Source organism: Platalea leucorodia (genome assembly GCF_965183815.1).
Source record: "Platalea leucorodia genome assembly, chromosome: 1".
Taxonomy (NCBI): Eukaryota; Metazoa; Chordata; class Aves; order Pelecaniformes; family Threskiornithidae; genus Platalea; species Platalea leucorodia.
Genome location: NC_138823.1, coordinates 143,821,397 through 143,846,118, shown reverse-complemented (window position 1 = coordinate 143,846,118; position 24,722 = coordinate 143,821,397). Strand labels below are relative to the sequence as shown.

General features: G+C 39.3%; 1 protein-coding gene across 2 annotated transcripts in view; it reads left to right on the top strand.

Annotated features, from left to right (window-relative positions):
• PTTG1IP2 (PTTG1IP family member 2) overlaps positions 1-10,761 on the top strand; it is a 31,177-nt gene extending 20,416 nt beyond the window's left edge. For both annotated transcript variants that reach the window (XM_082328903.1, XM_082328902.1), the window contains exons 6-7: positions 3,488-3,534; positions 10,477-10,761. In XM_082328903.1, the coding sequence (XP_082185029.1) occupies positions 3,488-3,534; positions 10,477-10,526 (97 nt within the window). In that variant the 3' untranslated portion in view covers positions 10,527-10,761. The remainder of the gene's footprint in view (positions 1-3,487; positions 3,535-10,476) is intronic.
• The last annotated feature ends 13,961 nt before the right edge of the window (positions 10,762-24,722 follow it).

The following is a 24,722-nucleotide window of genomic DNA, read 5'->3' as shown; positions in this document are numbered from 1 at the left end:
AGCAGCCCTGGGGTATTTCCCATGTTCTGAACATGCGTACTCATTGTGTGGCTGGGGGGGATTGGTTGGGTCATGGGAAAGCACAAGGAGGAGGCCACTTCCAGCAACCGGAACACCTCACCCTACCTGCTGCTTGCTTCCTGTAAGTCCTTAAGTCCTTAGGAGGATGAATTGCTAGTAGCAGGCTGTAGAACAGATTAATAGTCTCAACAAGCCATTTTTGACCAGCAAACTGCAGAGGAAAACACTGTATTGTACTGTGCGGTCTTTCCTTTCTACAATCTGTAAAGTTTTCACATAGTTTCTGAAAACAGCGGGATAGATATTCAGATAAATACTGTGGGAGGAAAATAGGCACAGCATTGACCTTGTATCTGTCTGGTTTTTTTTTTTCCTGTCATCGTCTTTTTTTTTTTTCCTGTGGGATACAGCTACTTTATATACAGCTGTTCAGATCAGTTGGCAATGGAAGGAGAACAGGACTAGCCTGAGCTTCATTTCATGGTTCCATTAGTGAATGGTAAAAATAAAGATGCCCAAGTTGCGTAGTGTGTGATTTTTGCAATCTTCAAGATAATTGCAGCACCTAGTATTTTCTGGCTTTTCAGGTACACAGTAGAAGTCTGCTTTGTAAGTTTAAAATTTGTTTGTGTTAAAATTCAGTTTATTATGGATACTTAGGAAGTGTCTTTCTGGAATACCTAGGTGGCTGTTAGAATGAAGAGTAAGGGTAATGACATTAGACCTCTGCTTGTCTTCAAAAGGAAGAAACTGGCTGTCACTGAGAAGGCTGAAAATCACTGCTGATTTGTAGAGTTTGCACTAACAGTGAGGGGCAGGAGGGAAAGGAAACCTGGAGTTCAGTTCTTGACTAATACTGAAGGAAAACAAGGATCTTATTGCATAGGTTTAGTCCTTTATTTGACTTCATGTCATCTCTAACATGAAAAATCATTTTTAAAGATAGCATCAAGTAGTGAGTCTTTTTCTGTACACTCATTTAATTATTTACAGCTGCAAATACATGGTACATTTATATGTTAGATTTATATAATTTAGAAATCATAGTTTGTAAATTATAAGTTGATAAATCAATGAAAAGCAATGAGATCTTGAATGAGATAAACTGCCAAGTATACTTTGGTAGTGTACTGGTAAGGGGGAGACAGGGAAAGAAAGGATCACAGTTCATTTGTAAAGAACCAAGTATGGAAAATTATGATGTGAATTGTAAGTCTTAGGAAAAATACTTTCTCGGCTACAGCAGTGGGGACAACTTGCATGAAGAGCCAAGGATTTAGATGGAGTAATAGTGGTAGTATTAAGAAACAGAACCGACTCAGAAGACTGTAAAGTGACTTCAGTTGATCATAATGTAAGATGTGAGCGGTGCAGTAAGCCCCCTCTGGGTGGCTGATTCAGTGACTGCCTGTTCAGAATTGTGTATGATTCTTCTCAGTTGATGTATACCTAAGCCTTATCTACTGTACAAGGATTTAGTCATGGGTGATATGATATAGTTGTGGCTGCCTGTCAAATTTCCTATGTTTCACAAGTATTAATGCTTTTACCCTTCAAACTTAAACAATGTAAGCATTTTAGATGTTTGGTGGTTTGTTTTGAATAGCCTAGGGAAGTATCCTAAAGTGTTTCTGAGGTTTAAAGCCTACACAGCCTGATTTCCTCCCCCACTTGCCTTTACCCTTCTTACGCAGATGCTTAGTGCCTTCAGTTTCAGTGTTGAGGGCAGATTCAGACTGACTGCTTAAGTACCGAGATTTCAGTTGAAACTGCAGCAGTGAGTCTCCATTATTTCAGACAGGATATGCAAAACAGTGAAGAAAATGCCATTAGTACTACCAGGAAAAAACCTAGTTTGAGGTCACCTGATGTCCCATGGAAACTATGCAGAAATAAGGACTGGCTTTATAAAGGAGAAGGGTGCTTTAAGCAGAATCTCTGTTCTCTTCCTGAGACCCCTTGCCTCATATAATGCCTTCCTCTTACGTGACACAGAAAGGAATTCTGTGGTCAGGTTACCCTCAATAGGTAAACTTGACTCCTCTTCCTGTTCTCTTCAACCTCTCAGTCCTGACTTTCCTCCTCTACATGAATTTCATTTCATCACCCTGATGCCCCAGTTCCTTCTCCTGCAGTTTGGCCAGGTGGCTTTGTTTCCTCTGCTGCCTGGGCTGAATAGTGGAAGGGGTATAAGGGAGATAGGTATCTCCGGGAAATAATAGTGGAAGGTTTTGAGTCAGTCTTTCTTGTTTGGTTTTCTCATCATGCTTTATCTGTATGCTTTCCAGAAGCGCAGTTGCAGGGAAAGGCCAGTTCAGCCCTTCAGCTCCGTAGGAAGCAGGATAATTGCTTCTGAGGACACACAGGATCTGATTAGCAGTAGGAATTGTTTGGAGGTGGAATATGCATAGGGCAGATGGGATCTTTGGTGAATTAAGCTGTCAGTGCTTAACAGCTTTCTGCTGAATATGTGCAAATTAGAATTGGGTGAAAGTCACAACTTGTCTAACTGGGTTGAATTTTGATAGGGGCAACAAACAGTGTATTTTTTTGTGAGGGGAACATTGTTTTGCCAAATTCTATGTTCTTTCCTCAAAATATATAGATCCTCGATCAACCTAGTGAAACAGTTGTGTAGAAGCTTTTTTTGTTTGTTTTTAAACTAAGCAAAATAGATGTTCCCTCTGAAATATAGGAAAATTATCTGAGGAATGGCAGAATGATTTCCATTTAAACTTCCCTTTTTTTTTTTTTTTTTTTTCCCCTTCACCTTTGCAAAGGGGAGGAAGGGGAAGAAAAAATGGACTCATCAGACACTTGGTTTATGTGAATAATTAAAGTTTGGCAATATTAGATACAGCCTTGAAAACTGTCTTATCATTAGACAACATAACTAGAGGCATCCAATTTTTATATAGCACAATATTTTAACTTATTCTCTGCATGGATGCCATGCTGGATTTTAGAAACTAGTAGTTTTCACTTATACTTGCTGTACTGCTTAAACAAAACAGTAATATACCTTTTATCTTTTTAGAACTATTATAGTGAATTAGGATTCTGAAGCACACCATATTCATAGCTAGATTTTACCATTATGCTCCCTGCTGGAAAGCATTAGGCAATCTTCCACTATTGCACATTGCTTCTTATGTATAGACGAATACCTCTGTGTGTATGTGTACATATATGTGGACACATTACTTCTCTATAGAAAAAACAATATTTTTATTTCTGCTTGCAAATATATCTTATTTTGACATTATTGATTAGTGAGAAATTATAGGGAATCTTATGGATACATAAACTATATATAGAACGATAAGATATATAACTGATAATTTTTTTTAAAATTTGTAATTGCATACTAATTTAAAAAACGCTGTTGTCTCTTTCAAATGTAATTATATTTTGCTTGCAGCTCAAAACAATCTGAATGTTCTTCTGATGCCTTTATTTGTTGCAGGAAACATGAAAGAAAATTGAAGCATGATGAAATACGTAAGAAGTATGGTATGTAGTAGTCTTCTTTTGATACTCAGTATCTAAATTGATTTATTTTTCCTAATTATTATTAAAATTCACAGCAGAAACAAGCTGCTTTGTGAGCAGCACAAGTAATCAAGCCCAGTTTCCTACTGATGCATGTCTTCTGTTACCTGAACACCTGATCTCATCACTATTATGTTGCTATTCTCTTCCTGCACTGACTCTCCTACTGGGCAAGAGACTATGTGCTGGATGGAGTGTTTGCTTGGGGTGGGCATTTAAATATATTGATCAAAATAAGCAGTTCTTTCTCTGTCTTCCTAAGTAAGGGTACTGATTGGGGGGGCGGGGGGGGCATTGCTTGTTTGTTCTTGAACTTGATAAACGAATCTAGTTGAAATTGGCTAGTAGACTCATCATTATTGAAGGAGGATAGACTGACTAGCAGATAGCAAGCTTTTTAAATCAAGCTTAAAAAGGAAGGATGGAGGATGCAGCCTAATGTAGGGATTAAAATTGTTGTCATCTTTAAGTGGAGCCGAGGTCCAGTAGGAGAAGTGTATCGCAAGACTGTAGGACCTGCTGTGTTGTTTAGGAGGCTCTTATTATCTAGGCTTGTCAGTGCTTGTGCTTGCACCTTTCATTTGATTTGTTCATAGGGTTAATAGTACTGTGTATTCAGAGACATATGCTAAAACTATGCTGCACTTTTTATTATGCAAATTGCACTAATGTCAGAGAAGGTGATTCTAGGGGTCTGAACAGTCACTCAAAACTGTTAATTTTCATCCTCTTGTTAAACTGATTGGCAGAGTCTGGGAATGCCTTTATGAATCTGTAGCCTGCCCTTTGGCTGATGCAGAAGCAATACAGACAATCTCTATAGGGAATTCTCTGCCTCTGGAACATTTGCAAAAGTATGCTCCTTTGCTGTAACAGAGGAAAAATTCACTGTGAAGCTTGAGCTGCAGGAGGAAGAATGTTGTAGAAACTAGAAGTCATTTTTATTAAACATTAGTCATGAGCTTCAGTCCTGTGGTATTTTATAGGATAACTGACCGTGTACCCCAACTGCAATTCAGTTTCAAGAGGTTTATTTGAATAGTTGACAACAATAGTCCAGATATTAAAAAAAAAAAAAAAGAAAAACCCAACAACAAAACAAAACCCAACAATATCCAAACAACAACATAAAACAACACACTTTTTGTGTTTGTTTCTTCTTGGAAGTGACCTCAGAGTCAATCTCAACAAGTTTGAATCATTGGGATAGATCTGGTGAAGAACTTAAGACAATGGCAATGTCTCCAAAACACCATGTAGCACTCTGTACAGATATACATATAACTTTGCGTCTCCTTGAGGCAGTGCAGCTAAGAGGAGTGAACAAGGTTCTGAATTCAGTATAGCAGTTAGCGTATCGAAGCACTGCATTGGGGTTAAGTGATGTTTCAGAAGGCTGCATTCAGTTATATTCTGCTTGTAAAACTAGTTCACTTGTCTCTGGATGGTCCTGCATTTTAGTGAAGACGATTCTCTCTCTTTAGTGCTTAACTTTCAGACCTTTGCAGAATGCTTTGTTGGATCATGTTGGAGTACTTGAGTTTCCTGGAGAATATAACTGTATAATTCTGTGCCTCTGGAATACATACACCAAATTCAACAAATCTTGCTTGTAGCTATACTATGCATACAGTCGTATGAGAGCTAGTGTCATTTTGCCTCCATTTGAAGCATGTTAGTCTATCAATGACTTAATTAGAAACAAGTTCATATGTTCATTGTGTTCATGGAAAGCATACCTTCTTATAAGGAGCCAGGCATATTCATTTCTTCATGCAGTTATGCTTTGCAGTGCAGTCTACCTGCAAAACATCATAATTCAACTATAAAACTTAAATTTCAATAGCCAACTTCTATATAAAGTTTATTTATTGACAGGTTTGCTTTATTGAATATTCAAAGATTAATTTGTATTATCAGATATATCCATTTGAGGCCTGGATTCTCATAATTCATTTTTGTCCTGAAGAAAAACCGAACTCTTACATGAATAGTTGGCACATACTGAAAGGATGTACGTAACCGAGGAAAAATGAAAGACAAAATATGTATAAGTTCTGAAATACCTAAATGTTATTGCTGATGTATATAGTTTATATTCTGATAACATACAGACAAATGGTTGTCAGAATAATTCAGGGAGACATAATAGAGTAAGTCTTGCTATAGCCTTGGATCTTCTGTCTTCATTTTCCTCTGCCTAGTAAATACATATGTTAGCATATTAAACATAATCTAATAAAAATTGCTGCAAATAATTATGGAGACACTAGATTATTTTACGCTTTTATGCACTGCAGAGAGGATTCTCAGTTAAGTAGGCATGGACGAGTGGCAGAATGACAATGACTTTGTTAACCTGACTCTGTAGATTAAGATGATCATGCCTGAAATTTCAGTATTTGGTTGGTTTTAAGGGAATGCCTTTTCCCATTTCATCCACCAGCTTTCCTTACCCCATTTAAATGGTAATTACACATTTATAATGCATTGCAGGTGTCACTCTAGCTGCAGTCCTTTGGGAGCACTGGAAGCAATAGAGAGCTTTAGCAACCAGGAATACACACTTTGAATTGTTTCTTTGTTGCACAATTTGATAGTATTTTTCATTTGCTCACATATATGAATGCAATATGATTGCACAAATTATATGTTGACTGTTAGAAAATTTTAAAGTAGAATTCAGAGTACTTTGCAGCTTGTGTACTATACAAAGGAACTACAATTTAATTGCTACTGCATTTGCTGCTATTGTATGTTCAGTGTAGCATTAGTGAGAAGCTGCTTTATTATTTATTTCATGATTTTGCCTGGTATTAGTGGAAGAGTTCTATCTCTTCATTTTTACAAAATTATTGCCTTTGATGATTTTGGGCTTCCACACCACTTGCTTCAGTTGTGCAAAGGTTTTGATCAGCTAACTTAATGATATGTAATCCTATCTCCTTTATTTTATGTGAGACGTTGATTTTTATATTCAGTAGTTTGTCACAGTAAATGTTCCTTCTGTTCAAGATAGATGCTTTATCTTGACCTTCTTTAGTGTTCTGAATGCAAAGCAGGGAAACCTTGTATTGCTATACACTTAAAGCTATTTAGTTTGTGTGTTAAGAATAAAGTTGTTAATTTGGGGGTTAAAAATAGAGAAGTGTAATAAGGGGTGAAGATATGCAGCATATCACAAACTAGTTCGGGTTTTTTTGCAGTGTATATAGTCTCTTGTAAGTATTTCACTTGTTAATTCTACTTTTGGGCAGTGGTGATATGTGATGAGGGTCAAATCTCAATGACTGAGAAGCTGTGTAGTTAGCATAGTATATCATATAAATGCATATGCTGGAAAGAGGTATTCATTTCTTATAATTGCTTTGTCATTTCATACATATTAGGAGGCCTCATTACTTCATAGAAGCTAATGAAAGGTACTTGACTACTATACCTTTCAAATTTTTGAGTGTTTCTTAAATACTGCTAAGTAGGTCAAATATTAACCTCAAAATGAAGGTAAATAGAAGTAAGTTGCTAGAAATTCTTGTAAGTGTCCTGTGTGTCAATATTCAAGTTCAGCAGTAACATGTAATGGACTTTATTGCAAACAAGATGCCTGAACCTACAAACATCTAGCTTCTCTGAACCTGTAAGTGTAAATTATACGTTGGGTAATCACTCCTGTGTCAAATGGGAAACAGTTGAGAGACAACTTGCGTCTGGTTCAAGGCAGCACATGAGCTTTAGTTGAACCAGACATGCTATCCTATTAGCATAGGCTTGCAGCTCCTCTCTTTGAGTGTCATGGCTAAGAGCAGCTGTGGCAGCTGACAGGAGCTTTTTGTCATGTGCTGTTTTTTGTATGTCTCTCTAGATTGCTTTTGTCCACTTATTGGAGCCTGATCCAACTTCTTCAGTAAGAATTGGTGCAATTGATGAGCTGCTGTCTCCCTCTTCTCACTTAATGTAATCTTATGACGTACTTGGCATGCTGAGGATAAAAGACATTTAAACACTGGATGCAGATTTGAGAGCAAGACTGAGAGCAAGGTCTATCAGATGTTGTAATCTCTGTGGTTATCCTCATTTGGAAGGAGGGCTTGCCATTTCTCTTAGAGTACCTTCTTTCCTGGGAGATAAATTTCTGAAGTCATGACCAATAATACGCTGGATTGACCCATAGTTCTTAAGGCCTGTTTAGTTCCAGTATTGTACGATAAAACAGATCAGAGAACTCTAAGTTAAACATACTAATGCATGACTGGTGGTAATTTTATCTGTTCATTCCTAAACATAATTCAGTCAAATTAAAGCAAGTACTACTGGGAATGGCATTTGCAGTAATGAGTAGAAATGACACATTCACTTGAAAGATGAGGACTAGTTATCTAAAATGGCTTTTGACTGAGTGTTTTGGGGCAGGGGCAGATAAAAGCATATTTGCTCCTCAGAATGGTATAGGAAAAGTTTATGAGGAGTCTTACACTGTCCTCTGATTAATTTGAAATTGGCACTAGTGGATGCAGAACCTTGTTTCTGTTGGATTTCAGCTGTTCAAGCTGTAAGAGAACAGTGTCTAGTGTTTTACTGTGTTACTTTCAGACCTATGAAGTGTCACGTATGTGTCTTGAATGAAATATAAGACAGACATAATAAGCACTTTCCAGACTATATAGAGAGAAGTATGCAACCTAAGTTATTTTTTTGGGGGGAATCTGGTACCACCTCTTGCCCCTTTGTGGATAATTTTTTGAAGTTTGGTGCCTTGATTTCTAAATGAAACTTAGTAAGCGCAGGGAGTTTATACAATGCCAGTTGTAATAAAAATATGTTAATTTCTAGTACTGTTGCTAATTTTCTGTAAATGTTGTGTAGATGTTTTGTATTTGGAAGGGGTAAAATACAGAAGTACAGCAAAAATTTTTGAGAATTGGACTGTTCAGTTGTCTTTCAGGTAACTAAATATATTAGGACCCATAGATCCTAGCTGCCAAAGTATTAACATGTCTGGAGGAAGGAGCGGGGGGTGGTCTGGAAATAAAGTAAATGTTTCTTCTCTGTATTTGGCTTAGGGTTATATAAATGCAGGAATGTTATCTGAAGGCACTAAAGGTTGAACGGTAGGCCAAGGATAAGAGCTTTTTTTTTTTATTGTGTGTTAATTTACTTGTCAGCTAGACTAGACTTAACAGGTATTACAACTCTTTGTTTAAATGCATGAAAGGCAAGATTAAAATTTGAGAAGTAACTGCTTTCTAAAAGTTTAAAAGTATAAAAATTTCAAGATCTCAAAATATTGTAGATAATTCTTGCCAATGCTGTCATCTAACCATATTCTTATTGCACAAATGCTTAAAAGATTATTTTTTCTAAAAGCTATTACAGAAAGGGGTAGTACCTTTGATGCAAGGTACTATACCAGGTAAACAGACTGTATCTCATGTTACCTGGCTGGAGCTTTATAAATCTGATTGGCTTACCCCTTCTTTGACAAGTAAGGGCCATTACGTATGAGGGCTGGTTTTGATTTTAACTTTTTACAAATTGACTGCTTGTGATCTTGTCAATTTAAGTAATTATAGGATTTTTCATACTTATTCCCTAATATTTGCTGTTCCCTATCAGGTAGTTAATTGCAGTTACTGATACAATAATCAGCACTAAGCAGTTGCGCTTCTGGATTGACATCTTAAAATAACCTAGCAGTTCAAAAGAAGTGCAACAACTGCAACAAGGTAGACAAAAGTATAGTCTGCCTTTAGTGCCATTACCTTTTGACTTTCAGATAGAACAGTGAATGTTCAGTATCTGTGTGCAGGTGCATGTGGAAAAGAGGGATGGTATGAGAAGGTCTGAGGGGAGTTCTTACAGGATTTGGCAGTGACTAGTGTAATCTTTCTCTTCCACTATTGTGAATCTCAACATTTGTGAATTGGGGTTGCTTGGCTTAGCTGTCTTCTGCCTCCATGCCCTAAATAAATGAACTAGAGAAGAGTCCAGGCTTGCCAGACATCAGTATAAAAATCTTGGTAGAAAAGGTAGTGGTAGTGTTCCTGTTATTTCACAACAAAAGGTCAGCCTCTAGACTCTTATGGGACTCCCTTTTATTTTCAGTATGCACTTCTGCCTAGCCCAAATCTGGTGTGTGGTTTAAAGTCTCTTTGAAATAATTGCTGTATGGAACTGCGATTGCTCAACTAACCCTTACAGAAGACGGTATGCGTATCCAGACACTTGGCATAATTGGATGGCTTTGCAATGCTTTCTGTGACAGTATTCTGGTAAAGTCATTAAGAATCTTCATGATGGAAACATACTGCAACCTGGATTAAGTGATGCCCTTGTTCTGGTCCCTGGAGGTTTTAGTGCACGTAGAAGCGATCTTCATTTGTTCTTAGAGATTATTGTCCTGTTGTAGAAATGCTGTAAGTGGCTGAACGTGACAGATGGTTGTGGATAACTGAAGTAGAACTAAATCAAAGTAGCTGCATCTTACATTTTAAAAGGATGATGATCATACAATAACTTGAATTTATAAACTGGCCAGTCTGAATCTGTTCTTCCCGAGCCATCTCTATGCTTAGATTTTATAGACTTGACTCTCTCACAAATGCATTTTGTAGGGCATACCTCACAAATGAGAAATGTTTTTTTTTCTGTAAGAATTTTTCATAGAAGAATGTTCTCTCTCTGTTAAATAATGAAATACCGATTCATGATTATAGTCTGAGAAATAAGAGTGCTTAAGAACTCTTTCGATTTATTATTACACTTTAGCATTTGGGTAATAAAGCAGCTATTACAAGACTTTTGGTTTTGTTATACGGAGTACCTGTTACAGTGATGTCAGTAACTTAAGGGTTTTATGAAATACTGGTAAGAAAATTATAAATGCAGTCCTGTTTTATTTTACAGGTCTTCTCCAGGATTCTGATAATCCATACAGCAGATTTGAGAATGAATAAAGCTGAGCACCTTCCACTAGAGCTGGAACTCCAGAACTAGCAGTGGATAAAGACTTCATGAAATATGTGTTTCTGTCTTCTTCTGCCTATATAGAACTGATTTTTTTTATAAATGCTTTTGGTTGTTTAAATGTTTGCTGATTTTTTTTTTTTTTTTATGGTGACATTTAAATGTGAGATACTATCTTTCCTCCTCTTAAAAGTGTATTTTATTACTTGATGTAGAAGGCTAATAGTCACAATCATGTGTTTGAATTCAATTTTAACTGCCACTTAAACAGTTGTTCCCATGTTCCTAAATAAAGATTTTTTTTTCCTACTTTTTTTTTTTTTTTTTAATAAAAATAAAAGGCAACATAGAAGCACAGCTTAACACAGCAGAAGTAGCTGATGTTGGTATTGATGAGAAAATACACTGGGCATGTTCTTATGTGCTACCATAATGTGGGAATTGAGTGGAGCTTTTTTTCCCTCTGGAAAAAGATCTTCAAGAGTGTAATGTCTAAGGGTTGAGAATAATTTGTCTTTGAATAACTGAACTCAGTTGTGGAAATGTTAATATGTACTTTGGATATATCACTGATGTGAAAAAGAAATTACTTCAGTTAGTGAAATTGGGAGAAGGTCATTCTTGAAATAAACATAGTTCTGTGTGCCTAAATTTAAGAAGAAACATCACCCTGTGACCGCTTTCTTCTGTAAGCTTAATGTATAATTAAAAAAAAAAAACTCAAAAAAAAAATTTAAAAAAAAAAAAGGGTGGTAAAATTCTGCAGTTCACCAGGCTTGGCCCTGGTCAGCAGCTGAGCACCACCCAGCTGCTTGGTCCCTCCTGGCAGTGGCATGAGGGAGAGAACGGGAACAGCAAAAGCGAGAAAACTCTTGGGTTGAGATAAAGACAGTTTCCAGGAGGGTAGGGGGAACAAGTCATGCAAAGGTAGTTGCCACCTGCCAGAAGCAGACCTCTGCCCACCCTCCCCTCAGGTTTTTGTTGCTGAGCATAATGATGTATGGCCCGGAATATCCCTTGGGTCAGTTCTGGCCAGCTGTCCCAGCCGTGTCCCCTCCCAGCTTCTTGCCCACCCCTGGCCTACTTGCTGGAGTGGGCAGAGTGGGGGAAAATGAAACCTTGAGGCTGTGCAAGCACTGCTCAGCAAAAGCCAAAGCACGGGGGTGGTATCAGCACTGTTCTAGCCACAAATCCAAAGCAAAGCACCATATGGGTTGCTATTAAGAAAGTTACCTCCATCCCAGCCAGACCCAGTACCGTAAGAAAGCAGTATTTTTTTATCCTTCTATTGTTCTTTTGATATTTCCATAATGTGATTTATTTCCTCTTTCTTTTCATAGAGGTGTTTCATTGAGCATTTTTACTAGCTTACCAGTATGATGTAAGCCAAGAGCTCTTCTCCCCCCACCCCAATCTAATGTAAGTGCCCATTTATTCTGTACACTTTAAATAACCTCCTTTCCTGTATATTATCCATTAAACAATGTACAGTATTGAAGATGTTATTTTTATCAATGTTCCTAAAATAAACACTTTAACATCCTTAATTTGGTTCTGTTTAGTTCTGTTGTTCCATACAATTTTAAATTATCTTGGTTTAAAAGAAGCCATCAAGTATGAGTTTGGGAGAAGGGAACGGATGCAGTTCTGCTTTTGCTGTTTTTCTGACAGAAGAATAAAATCTTAACAGCACATAGGTGTGGTGGGAATAAAATCTTGCCTGTGGGTGCTGAGGTGAATTGCTGTTCCTTCCAGGGCCGGAGAGCCTGACTCTGCTTAGGCCGTAGTAACTCTCACTTATCACTGGTTTTGGTACGGTGTTCGCTTCCATTCTTTTGCTGTTTTTACCTCTGTAAACAGTTTCTTTGTTACACAGTTTCTTGTGAATTTATATAAAACCACGTTTCCCAGTTCCCAAATCTGTATTGTAATTAGCGTTAATAGAATAATGGTCCAGTTTTCCTTTTTTCCTTTTTTTTCTTAACTCATATATAGCACTTTATTGGTAGGCGCTGTGTTTAACTTCCTATGTTTCTTCATTTGTCAGCTATTGTCAAGTCTGAAGTATTATTCAAATGGCTGTCTTTGAAGAATGATGGTCCGCGATAAGAGTGAGTTGATAGTGTGGAAATAAAACATGCTGATGGTTTTCCCTGGAGATAACTTTTGCAAAAATGATGAAGGTCTGCCTGCTGTCTCACAACCCAAGTAGTGACATTCCTGACTTAATAGAAAAGCATTTTTCTTCAGCACCTGCTACAGTATATGACGGGTTGTCACGTATTCTAACAAAACGGGGAGGAGGGACAACCTTTCGTACAGTTTCAAAGATAGTAAAGTACTTGGAGAACCAAAATATTTTGAGAATATGGAATGGGTGCTGCATAGCTGGAGAACAGCTGTGTTACATTGAAAGAGAAGGTTGAGTGAAGTCCACACGATCTTACACACCACGTTAGCTTGTCTTTCCTAAGCCGCGGTTGTGGGCATCAAAAGGTAACAACTGTGGTGGAGTGTATCTTAACCAGACTTACCATATACTGAGCCTTAACGTTACAGTCTAGGCTGTAATTGATACAAAATGTCAAGCTGCACGCCTAATGCTGCATAATTTTGCTTACAGAGTTAAAGACAAGGTTATTAATTTAATGAGACTATTGTGGACAGCAGCCTTAAAGCTTAATAGAAAATGCAAAACTCCCCAAACAATCCCCCGACTTTTCAGATTATTTAACCTTTTTTTGCTGTGTTCATTGGAGCAATTAATTGGATGGAAAATATCCTTATTTCAGTATATTAATTGCAGCCTTCTCTGCTTTCCTCTATGTCAGTATTTCTTACTTTTACAGAAATATTGGATTTGGCTTATCAATGGAAAGGTTGCTAGTCTTTGTATTTCAGCGTAGCCACAAGTAATTGGGAAAAGAGCTGTAGAAAGTGGTAACGTTGTATCTTCGGTTCTCAGGTGTGTGAACAAAGGCATTTATCATTTTCAGGATGAGCTCCCCCTCCTCCACACTTTTTCAACAAGAGAGAGAGAAGGAATGCAACATATAAACAAAATGAAAACAGGGAAACAGCATAACCTAAGCCTGAGAGCCATAATATCTCTGCTAATCATCTGTTTTTCTCAGCTTTCCCTTTCATTCACCCTCTATTCTCTTTTTCCTCTGTCTTTACGCTTTTTATTTCAGTGGGTTTTGCTTGTTAATTTTAGTAGCGAAGGTATTACCATCTGAAAAGAAGTGCAATCTCAGAAATGAAAAAGTTAAAATGTGTGTTTATTTTTCCACAGAACAGAAGTTCCAGTACTGAAAACTCAAGTGGGTCAGCTTTAAGAGTCATCTTGCTGGGTTTAATTTATTTATGTAAAGAGAATTTTAGTAGATTGAAGCATGCTGTTTTAATTTATCTTAATGCAGGAACATACTTTTTGCCACTTCTGAAATCTTGGATTTGATGGTGAGTCCATTAAGTTGTCTGCAGCATGTCTTGCTTAATTGTTATTTGGTTATTAAGTAGGCATATGGAAATAATTTTGAAAACCAGTCAATTTTCTGTTTGTTCTTTTTTCTTACAGTATCTTTGTTTCAGACTCCCATACACAGTTTTCATCATCTATCCGTTCAAAAAATCAGTGTGCCAAACTGCAGTTTCTTATTACACCAAGTACGTGCCTGAGGAGTGGCTCTGAACTGCATGCCCGTGTCTTGCAACCCTAGGATGTCCCCAACGGAACTGCTGAGCATGCAGTTCTCTGGATTTTCAGCTGGTGCAGAAAGAAGTGGGAGAGAATCAGCTAGCACGCTCTTCTTCTCCTCCTTCTTCTGAGTGTCAGGGGCCAAACAGGAACAGTGAAAAGGAAAAAAGACATTTTGAGGGGAAATGATGGGGAGATGACAGGGCGGGAGCGGGGAAGTCAATAGTCTGGGGAGATGGTGAAGTTGGCAGCAATTGCATGTGGCTGTGCCTCCAATTCCTGCCTGTCTCTGGGCTTGATCACCTTCGGTTTTGGGGCTCTAATCAGCTGGCATCTCTGATTGCCCTGGGCTTCACAGTGTGAATCGGGGAGGTTATGTGGGTGGAGACTTTTCGAGGCTCACATGTGCTCTCATCTTACCTAAGACAGCAGGGCCAAGCTTGCTGTCAGTTGACTGATTTATCCGTTCTGTTGGCCTGGTCCTAGAAGAGCCATTTGGAGGACAGAGAGGAGGGAACGCTTGTCAAGGTAGGTAGAGAGTGGCATTTCGTGATTGAAGTATCATTATCTCCAGAATATTCCTAAAGCCAAGTTTCTGCTTGGTGACACTTGACAGAATCCTCTGAGACCGTTCCCCAAATGCTGCTTCACCCAAAACTTAGAAGAAGGGGTCACGATTTTGATACCTTCAAACAAAATCCCAAACCTACAGATCCTTCATTTATTTTAATGGCTTCACACGGTTTATACTCAATCTCTGGTTGAGCAAACACATTTAGTCTTTGTTGTGGCATCATTAAGGCTTTGGACTTGGCATGAGAGGATCAAATGTTTAAATGCTTAGAAATGTGCGTTGGCTCTCAAGCCCAGAGCTCTATTTTGTCAACTCCCTGTCATCTTCATGTCTAGGTCTTCTTGTCATGTGCATCTGGTTATGTGTGAGTTCAAGTGCATTTGTCCTCAACAACACACTTTAGTCATCAAAAAAACCCCAATCTTTGCTTTCTTTTCTGATGCTGAGTTCCTACAACAGGTAACTAAATGTCAGAGATAGAACAAAATTCTTTGTTCCACTCTGACTCTTCATTGCTGCTTTAAGCCACAGTGAAGTGGTGAAGGCTGGGCAACGTGCAAGCAGTGAATGAACCAAACCATCCATGAACGGGAAAAGTTGTGAAGGGAGGCAAAAGGGAATAGATAGCGGGGAAACAATAGAGCAGTGGTCAAAAAAAGGTGTTTTCTTTCACACAACTTTGATGAGATTTGCTTTTGTATTTTGTTATGTCCTGTCATCTTAAATAGAGATCAAAATACGCAGCTACACTGTATTGCCATATCAAACATTCCCAGGTTGATTAACTTGCTGTATCAATAACCAGGCTTACTGCTTATAGGAAGACTGGCTGAAAATCACAAACTTTCCTGACCTATCTTACACAGTTTACAAAGAAACTATTTCGTGGTGTCTTATGTGAGCTTCCACAAAGCAGGAAGGGCAGAAGGTAGGTCTAGACCTGGAGAAAACTGCCAGTGGATTTGAGCAGCTTGACAAGTTTATCAGTCTTCTGACTGAATGTCTCAACCATCAGTATGCATTATTAATCAAATGGAGTGACTTTTCTCTTACTGGTATAGCAATTGCTTTTGAACAAGAAAAAGTAATAGAGGGCAGAGTTTTTGAGCTATCACTTTGAGTCAAGTGCTTGCATGGCAGATAAATGGGTAATAGAGTAAGCAAAGTCACTTTGAGAACCATGTAAGCTTGAATCTGTTTGTGTATTAACATGATGAAGTAAGATGCAGGATGATGATAAAGTTATTTGCAGTCAGTCCAGAGACATTTTTTTTAATTTTTTTTTAACTTTGACCTTCAGTCCAATCTGTGCAAGGAGCTGTCAAGTAGCAGCACAGCAAAAAGGATTAGGAAATGTTTAATTACCCCAAGTTGAGGTGGATTTTCATAGCACTGTTTCTGTCACAGTTCCTGAGCTCACTACATCTCTGACCTGCCGTTCAAGGGCAACTTTTCTCATACCCCTACTTGTCACCTGGCTTGAAATAGAATCAGGCACTTGGTGTTCTCAGAACAGCCCTAGTTACTTATTTCCCATGCATCAATTCAGGAATCACACACACATACCACTCTTGCCCTCAAGGAGAGTCCTTCAAGCTCCCATTACTTCTTTTCATTATTTCTTTTTCCTTTGTATGAACTTGGCACTTCTTATAACCAGATGACCTCTTAAGTCCTCAGCCCTGGCAAAACAGGGTTTGCAACTTTTCAAGGTGGTAATCTCCCAGGTGACAATTTTGCCTATTGTATTGCAGAAGTACCAAAGTTTGCTTTAATGCCACAGTCTTCTTCCTGTACTTGAAGTCCCACTCATCTAGATGACTACAGAGTGAATTCAGATCAGTTAAGCCCTGGATGAATGAGATATTGGTATGGAAAAGGGTCAGCAAGGCATCTGCAGCGGGAAATCCTGCCTCCCTGACCTCCTGGGTTCTAGGAAGGAGCCAGCAAGCACACAGATAAAATCCATCTAGTGAGTAAGATACAGCTGGATTTTCAAGAAGTCTGTGACAATATTGCACACCAGAGGTTACTGAAGAACCAAATTTGTCTGAAAGCTTGTTAGAGAGCAAATCATTTTTCAGAACGGAAAAGACGAGCCTTAGGGTGTTCCAGGGATAGGTGCTAGGGCTCATCTTAGTCAGCATGGCGGTAACCTAGAGAAGGGGTTGCACAGTGAGATCTCCAAGTCTGCTGGTGATAATGCTGGACCAGTTGTGAAGAAGTCTGTGGCAAGACCTCACAAAACAGAGCAGGTGGGCAGATGGGCCTCAGTGTAGGCAAATGTGAAGTAATGCAGCTGAGGAAAAACACCAGGCCTCTGTGATGCCGAACTTGGAACTGGCACCTGCAGCTCAGGAGAAAGATCTGAAAGTCATCGCTGACAATTCCTGAAATCATATGGTGGCCAAAAAAACCCCTAGCAGAATATTGAGTGTCAGAAAGGGGATAAAGGGGTGTCAGTTTGTTGCTACATGAAACTTTTTGCCTTATGAGGAGAGCCTAAAGGGCTGGAGCTCTCCAGACTTGAGGGAGAGAGACTGAGAGATGAGCGAGGTTTACAGAAATCAGGGCGGTGGATCAGGTGAGCACAGATCTGTAATCCCATGTTACCAGAACTAGCATACACTCAATGAAACTAGCAGGAGATCAGTTTAAAACACATAAAGTTCTTCTGGAGCTAGCTGCTGCGGGGCTATGGAGACAGACAGTACCAGAAGGTTCAAAAATGAATTATACAAACTCCTGGACGGCTAGTTGTCTTTAGTGAAAGAGCTACTAAAAGGACTTTGCGGACACTGTGACGTCTTTAATAAAATTGTGGATCAGGGACAGTATGAGAGGAATGGGCTGTAGAGTTTGCATTTTCTCCCTAAAAAGCAATTCCTTTTGCCACTGACTTCTAATTAATTTTCTTTACAAGCACTGCGTAGCTTATTTTAAAAAGCATGTTTTGTGGCAGAGCTGACACTGTTTCAACAGACCAGTGCAGTGCTTTGATGCTTTATTTGAACAGCACACGGCCAGAGCCAGCAGGACAAAGGCTTCCCTCTGCCTCAGCTCATTTTGGGGACGCTGGTACAGCTATGCTTCTTTCATTGCAGTTACAAAGCAAGGGGAAGCACATGGGCATCTGCATGGCACCATTTTGTCATGGTTGCATTTCTGGGCAAGCTGGTGAAGAGAGGGCTCACTCATGCCTCCACACAGATGCAATGTCATGTGCAGAGTGGGCTCCTGACGGAGCTTGTGGTCTGGGAAAGCATTTCCATCCTTCAGTGCTCACCAGTGGAGATAAGGTGCTGTGGATTAGGAGGGACAACTTCTTTCTGAGTTTTAGGCTTCATGGTCTCAGTTATGTCACGAAGCTTTCCCTCAAGGGTGATTGTCCGTCTGATGGAGTTTTTGCAAAGATCCAAATGTCAGCACAGCAGTGTCTGCCTCCTGAATGTCCCCAGGCGAGGGGAATATGGGCCAAAGGGACTTTTGATTTGACCCAGGAGAGAATTCCTTGTATTTTCAAGGCTGCTTCCCATTCCTGTTGTCGGAAGCCATTTGTGTGAGTTACAGATGATCCCTTCCCCTGTGCAGACAACCAGAGCTAATCTTAGCCTATGCATGTCAGAATGACACTAACTGGTGAGAAGCTCTTCAGAGAGCAGAATTCAGTGCCTAAGATGAGGAAGCATTCTGCAAAACATAGAACGCTTCATGATCTGCTGTAACTTCTACTTTTTTTCCTGCGTCATCTTTCCCTTTCCCTGTTTGTCACTTATTGTATCTGTTTGCTTGCTTGCTTGCGATACTTGAAGTCCTTCCTGCTGCTGCAAGGACCTCTTACCTGCCATTTATTCTGAAAGTTTGCTTCAGATCTTGAGAAACCTCCACCATCATGATGTACTGTGATATCTTCACAGCTCTTACTTTCTAAGACATAAGTAATCCTTTCAGTTGTGCTGAACTTGAATTTTCTGATACATGTGTTCAAGAATTTAATCTCTGTTTATACATATGCCACTAATTTCTACAAGCTGTGGCCTTCCATCTCTTCTGCTTTTCCATGGTGTTTCACAGCTGAATGTCTCAGAGATGAGAGACCTCTTTTAAGACTGAGCCATATTTACATGGTCTCATACATATTTCTGCACTCTTGTCATATAGAACATGGCATGCAGCTTGCCCCATGATATACAGCTTACTTTTTCCTCCCCCTCTCCATTGTTTATGGGCTTAAGGTTCATAGTAATCTATCTAGGCTGTGCAAGTTGTATGAATTTGTTTGATTTCATCAACTGATTTTATGAGCAGTTGGTGAGAAAAGAGGCAGAAAAGTGTGTAGAAATCCAGGCCAGAGCTACCTGGTGTAAAGACTGACTAGGTTTGATGTCCAGTAAACTCTCCTTCTAGTATGTGTCTCTAAAGCAGCTAGTGAGGCTGAGGCATTGCTTTTAAATTACTGGGAGTCAGCACTGGTCCTACATGTGCTATTGGTTTGACATTTGAGGTCTTGTTTTTGTGAAGGGTTAAAAACCAAAGAGCGTGTGCCCAGAAGGCTCAGCAGTGAGGCCAACTGCAGAGACCATGCTGGAAACCACTGAGTTTGCAGGAGTTGAGCCGACGGAAACCAGGGCCAGAAGAGCTAACGGGCACGAGGAGCTCTCTCAGCACGGTAGCAAAGAAGTCTAGCAGACACTGTAATCAAAATAAATAAATATCTCAATCTTTTCAGAGATTTCAGTTTCACTTTGTACTTTTCTCTTTATTCATTAATAGCATTGGAGGCACTTTCAGAAATCCCCTATCAGGACTAATTTCTTACTTCTTAATGTGCTGTTACACATATGGTAATGGCAGCTTTATACCTAAATAACACAGAATAAAAACATTTAGGAAGATATTTTTTAAAAAGAAGAGACTAAACATCTATCCTGGGGTACTAAAGTCATGACTAGCTGTATGCTCTGATTACCTCCTGCTTCTGCTGAAACACACACTTCATTTCAGCGCTCAGCTCTGGCCTTGAAATTAAGTTGATTCACAGGAGACTAAAACTGGGTGTAGGTTGATATGGTGAATTTGAGTCAGTGGGATCAGCTGGACTACAACTTCTAACGGGGAAATACATCCCATATAGCCAAGTTATGCTGAGGTAGTCAGGATCCAACCTCATTTTCAATTTCCCTGTTACCAGAACTGGTTTGTAACTGCTGTTCCCATCTGCGAGGAAAATAATTTTTTCTAAAAAAAAAAAAAGTCATGTTTGCAAAAACAAAATCAACATAGGAATATCTGCATAAGGCAGAACCCCTCAGCCGTGATCACTGTTGTATTTATGAAATGTCCATGTTCTAGGAATATCAGAAGCACCAGCTTCATCAGGCTGTAATGTCCTTGACCTTGCCAGAATATGTTAATATATTGTCCCCTACAGCTTATCATGCATGCATATGGGCATCTATGTCATTTTAAGAGGGTGTTTAAGGCTCAAACATAGGGCCACAAAACTGAAAAAGGAGAGTATTCAAGGCTATCCCGGTGCGGAGTCCGTCCCCTTGTCAAATGCAGAATATGATGGTTAGCCAAAGCTGCCCCGGCTGATGATATTCCAAAACTGGCAATAAAATGGTTGGATGCAGAAAATCCTCTAGCACAAGGGGGTTTTGCTTCTCAAAATTGAAATAAGAGTAAGGGATCGTATAAACCCCGGTTGCTAGAGAAATGTGGAGAATCCCTTTTTCAGTGGGTTGATTTTTGACCAGCTGCACTTTGTTCAGGGGCTTTGCTCTGGGCTGCAGCGCACTGCGCCAGCCGTGCCTAATTCTTAACTCTGGATTTCATCGCTCTGTGTGTGTGTAAAAATTTTACTGTCCTTTTAGCTCATTTCTTTTTACGTAACTTGCAATAGTTCCAGTTACTCACCCTGTATTTCTATAAGTGGCATGAAACCCCTAATCACCCAATTAGAATGTGTAATGATACTGTAAAAATCCCTATTAAACTGAGCAAAGGAATATTTAAAAAAGCTTTTAATAGTAGTCACTAGACATGATAGTAGAAGAGGGAGGATAGATACAGGAGGTTTATTACATGCAGATAACATGGTACTTTCTAAATTGAACTTCAAAGGACTATGCCCAGTTTATTAATGTAATTACTTCTATAAAAAATTATCAGAATATAATGAATAAATTAAAAATGTTATCTATACAGTATGTTATCAGTCTAGTTCTCAGACTGGAATTAAAAAGAACACAAAGAGTCACAAGACTTCAGGCTCTCACTTATTTTCACATTCACATGGCATTTAAAATACTTCTAGATCCTTTGTTAAAGTGTATTATAAATCAGATTTAGATAGAGGAAGATAGAAATCTCTTTGCTTCCATTTGGAAGAATACACAAATTCAGTAATATGTTTTCAGACATATATTGCTGGATTTAGCAACTTAAATGCTAGATTCCTCTCCTTCAGAGAATAAAACAAGAGTTTAGAAACTATTTGAGGGGGGGAAGGTAAATAAATGAAACCCTTAAACTGCTTTTGCTTGCCTACACTTCAAGGTAAGTTTTACCATGTAGTAACCATGAGACAGTGTTCTCCTTTTGACGCTTTCTATCTTGTTTTGCCTTAAACTCTTCCAGGTTTATTAGCGTGCCTATGAGTAACAAGCATGCCCTGGCTGGGCCGCCTTCTCTCTTCCCTACATCAGCAGCAGAAGAGGGGAAGGCCATGTGGTACGTTAGTGCAAAGCCTTCAGCTGGCTGAAAATTAATCACTTGGGGGCTGTGTATTAATTTCCAGCGGAATCAGTTCCCTGAACTGGCTCACGGAGCAGGGACACCAGCCTCAGTGCCAGTTCATGGCGGGGGGACCGGAGCATGCAGCCGTGCAGGGTGGAGCTGCAGCTGCCTGCGCGTGGCCTGGCTTCACTGCCTGCGGAGTAGGCATTTGAAGAAAAGCACAGTGCCGGTTTAATTTTAATTCATGCAGAAAGATTTTTCTTTCAAAAGAAAAGATTTTTTTACTTTGGAAAGCATGAATATATATACTCTGCAAATATACATAAATATATCAGTCAGAAAAGGTATTTAATACCCCCAGGCTAGACACCACCAAATCTGGTGATCAGACAGTTCTATGATGTACTTGGATCCTGAATATGATGGAATTGTTCTACAGTGTTGGCTTTAATCATTGCACTGGTTATTACTTTGGTATCACAGGGGAACTGTCATTTGAAGGAGTATATAATTAGATTAGGATGTGAAGCAAAAAAAGGAGCCATAAACCTATGTCTTTCTTTTATTACAAATTTCCTTCCTGACATTCTTTTCAGTACACCAAATAGATTGAAAAGATTTTAATTTTTTCCTTTTATCTCCTATTTGCATCACCTGATGAGCTCTTATTCTAAAATACAAATACATTACTTCAGCCAAATTAAGAGAGACAAAAATATGGTTAATGAAGGAGCATACTGAAGCATCAAGGAGCATAACTTGGGAATTGGGACTTGCAGCAAGAAACAAAGTATTGGGTGACTTTTTAATTCATTTTGAACACAGTACAGCAAGTCTTCTCTTCAAGTCATTCTCAGAATATCCATGATACAAAACTGTGCTCATTTACTTAATATGAAGGCTGCTCAGCTGGACAGAAGGCTAGACGCAGCCTGAGCTGTTTGTCATTACTGGACCAATGTTCTTGTTGACATCAAACACAGACCATGAATCACAACAGCTGAATTCTCTGTTTGAAAAGACAGATGATCTTTGGACAACACTGCACCACAGAAAGCCCTGCTAGGTCACTGGCTATCACTTTCCAAGGCCAATCTCTAATCCTCAGTGTAAAAGGTGAAAAGAAAGAGAGTGAGGCTGTGGAATCATCCTGTTTCTAGTAAACAATAAAAAAAAAAAGCACATTTAGACACCACCACCCGAAACCGAACTTGGTTAAATGAGAGAAAATGTCCATCCCTGTACAATATCTGGAGCTGCAGAACCCAGCTGCGTGGTTGCTGTGCCTTGGAGCACCTTGGAGAAGGGTCTGGCTTGTAGCAATGTTTGGGTACTACAATGCTGCTGGCTTGAGAGTCCAAAACGATCAACAATCTAGAGAGAGCCACCACCAGCAGTATCTCTGTCATGCAATAAATAAACAGCGCAAAGTTACCCGAGAGGTATCACTGCTGAGGAGTCCTTTTCTTCACTCTGATGCAGCTGACTGTTTGCAGCTGAGGATATCTTCCCGCTCCTTGAAGGACCGTGTCCTTTGCCTCCTAATCTGTTTTATCCTGAAGAATATCCAGAATATACTCCCTTCTCTTCTGCTTGATAGTCTATTTTCTCTGCTGTTGCTCTAGTACCAAGGAGCTTTTTGGGAGGACATGGGTTATTCTGATTTACTGGCTTTCCATGTTTCCTCTTCTTGTTCTCACTAGCAATTGAGAAATAGAATGTTAAATTTTCATACAATAGAAGGTTCTTCTATGGCAAAGTAGCTATCTATGAACCGGAGGAACTAGGTGAAAAGGTGGGTCTAAGGCAATAGAGATTTTGTTTCATTTAATTGGGGTGGAGGAATGAGGGCTTAGTGTCACCTCCTTTGGGACGCTTGGAGCACGACATGCAATTATGAGAGCCTTGTTTTGTGAACTCAGGAAGCCAGAATTATCAGGGGCTTTCCTTAGGACCGTATAACCCACAAACTTTTTTTCTGAAAGACATTTTTCTTAGCAGGGACTCTGTCAAGCAAAGCTTTCACCAGAAAAAATTACCTTGCAGGGAATTTGTCTTGCGAATTGCTCCTCAGGGACCTTTTTCCCTGGGTATATGCACTTATTTATATTGTGTATCACTTTTTATAAATCCTAGAGATATACATCCATTCTGGATGATCGTAACTGCAAGAGGAATTTCAGAAATATTGTAAATACTTTGGCAAGTAAAGTGGGATTACTTACTTTCTAAACTCTTACTGTATTAAACTGAATCACACTGAAAGTCCTGTCCATTTTATCATATTTTATAGGTGTCTCCTTCTCAAGGAGAACCATAAAATACAAATTCTGGAAAATTCTATACAAGTAAATGAAGTCCTGCTAGAGTACCTTGCAACTGGTGAATTTTTCTTATATAAACTCAGAAATAAAAATTAGAATTAGTCCTGAATCACCTACTTATTTTCATCAATTAGATAAAGAGTTTAGGTACTTAATTTCAAGCTTGAGGTTAGTTGACATGAATGTATACTAGGCTTGAAATCTGTGGTTTCTAAATTTGATCTTTAAATTCTCAGTAAGATAAAAAATCAAAAGTTATAAACTTTGAGTAAAGTTAGTTGCAATGTTGCATGTGTTTGGGGATCAGTTCATTACTGATGCAAGCAGTCGTATCTTGTAACAATCCATGTTTACACATAGACCCACAACAATAATGAGTTTGATAGGTCAGCGAAGTACTACAGCCTCCTACTATCATTAAATTCTGAAGCTGCCGTGCAATTCTGGCTAGCAGCTTTGCAGGGATGACTCATAGGTCTTCCTCTCTGTGCCAGACTGACTTCCTTCTGCTCAGGTCTCGCCCTGCTTCTCTGTTAACTCCTCTTGCGTGTCCACCCTAATGGTCCCAGTCCACTGCCTTCCTCTTCATGTCATCTTCTCACCCACCCCTCTCTGACTTGCCTCCTGGCCACCAGCTCTGGTACCTCAAAAATGCATGTTTTGAACAGACTGCTCGGCCCTTTGAGAGCACTCCCTCCACCCAGCACGTCTCCACAACATTTGTTCACGATCCTACCCTTTCACCGCCTATGGAGAGCTCTGTGTTTTAAGAGGTTCTTCCAAGAGGCAGAGGGATCCCAGTGGGGACTGTTGCTGTGCAGTACTGGTCAGCCAGTGCTCAGGCAAC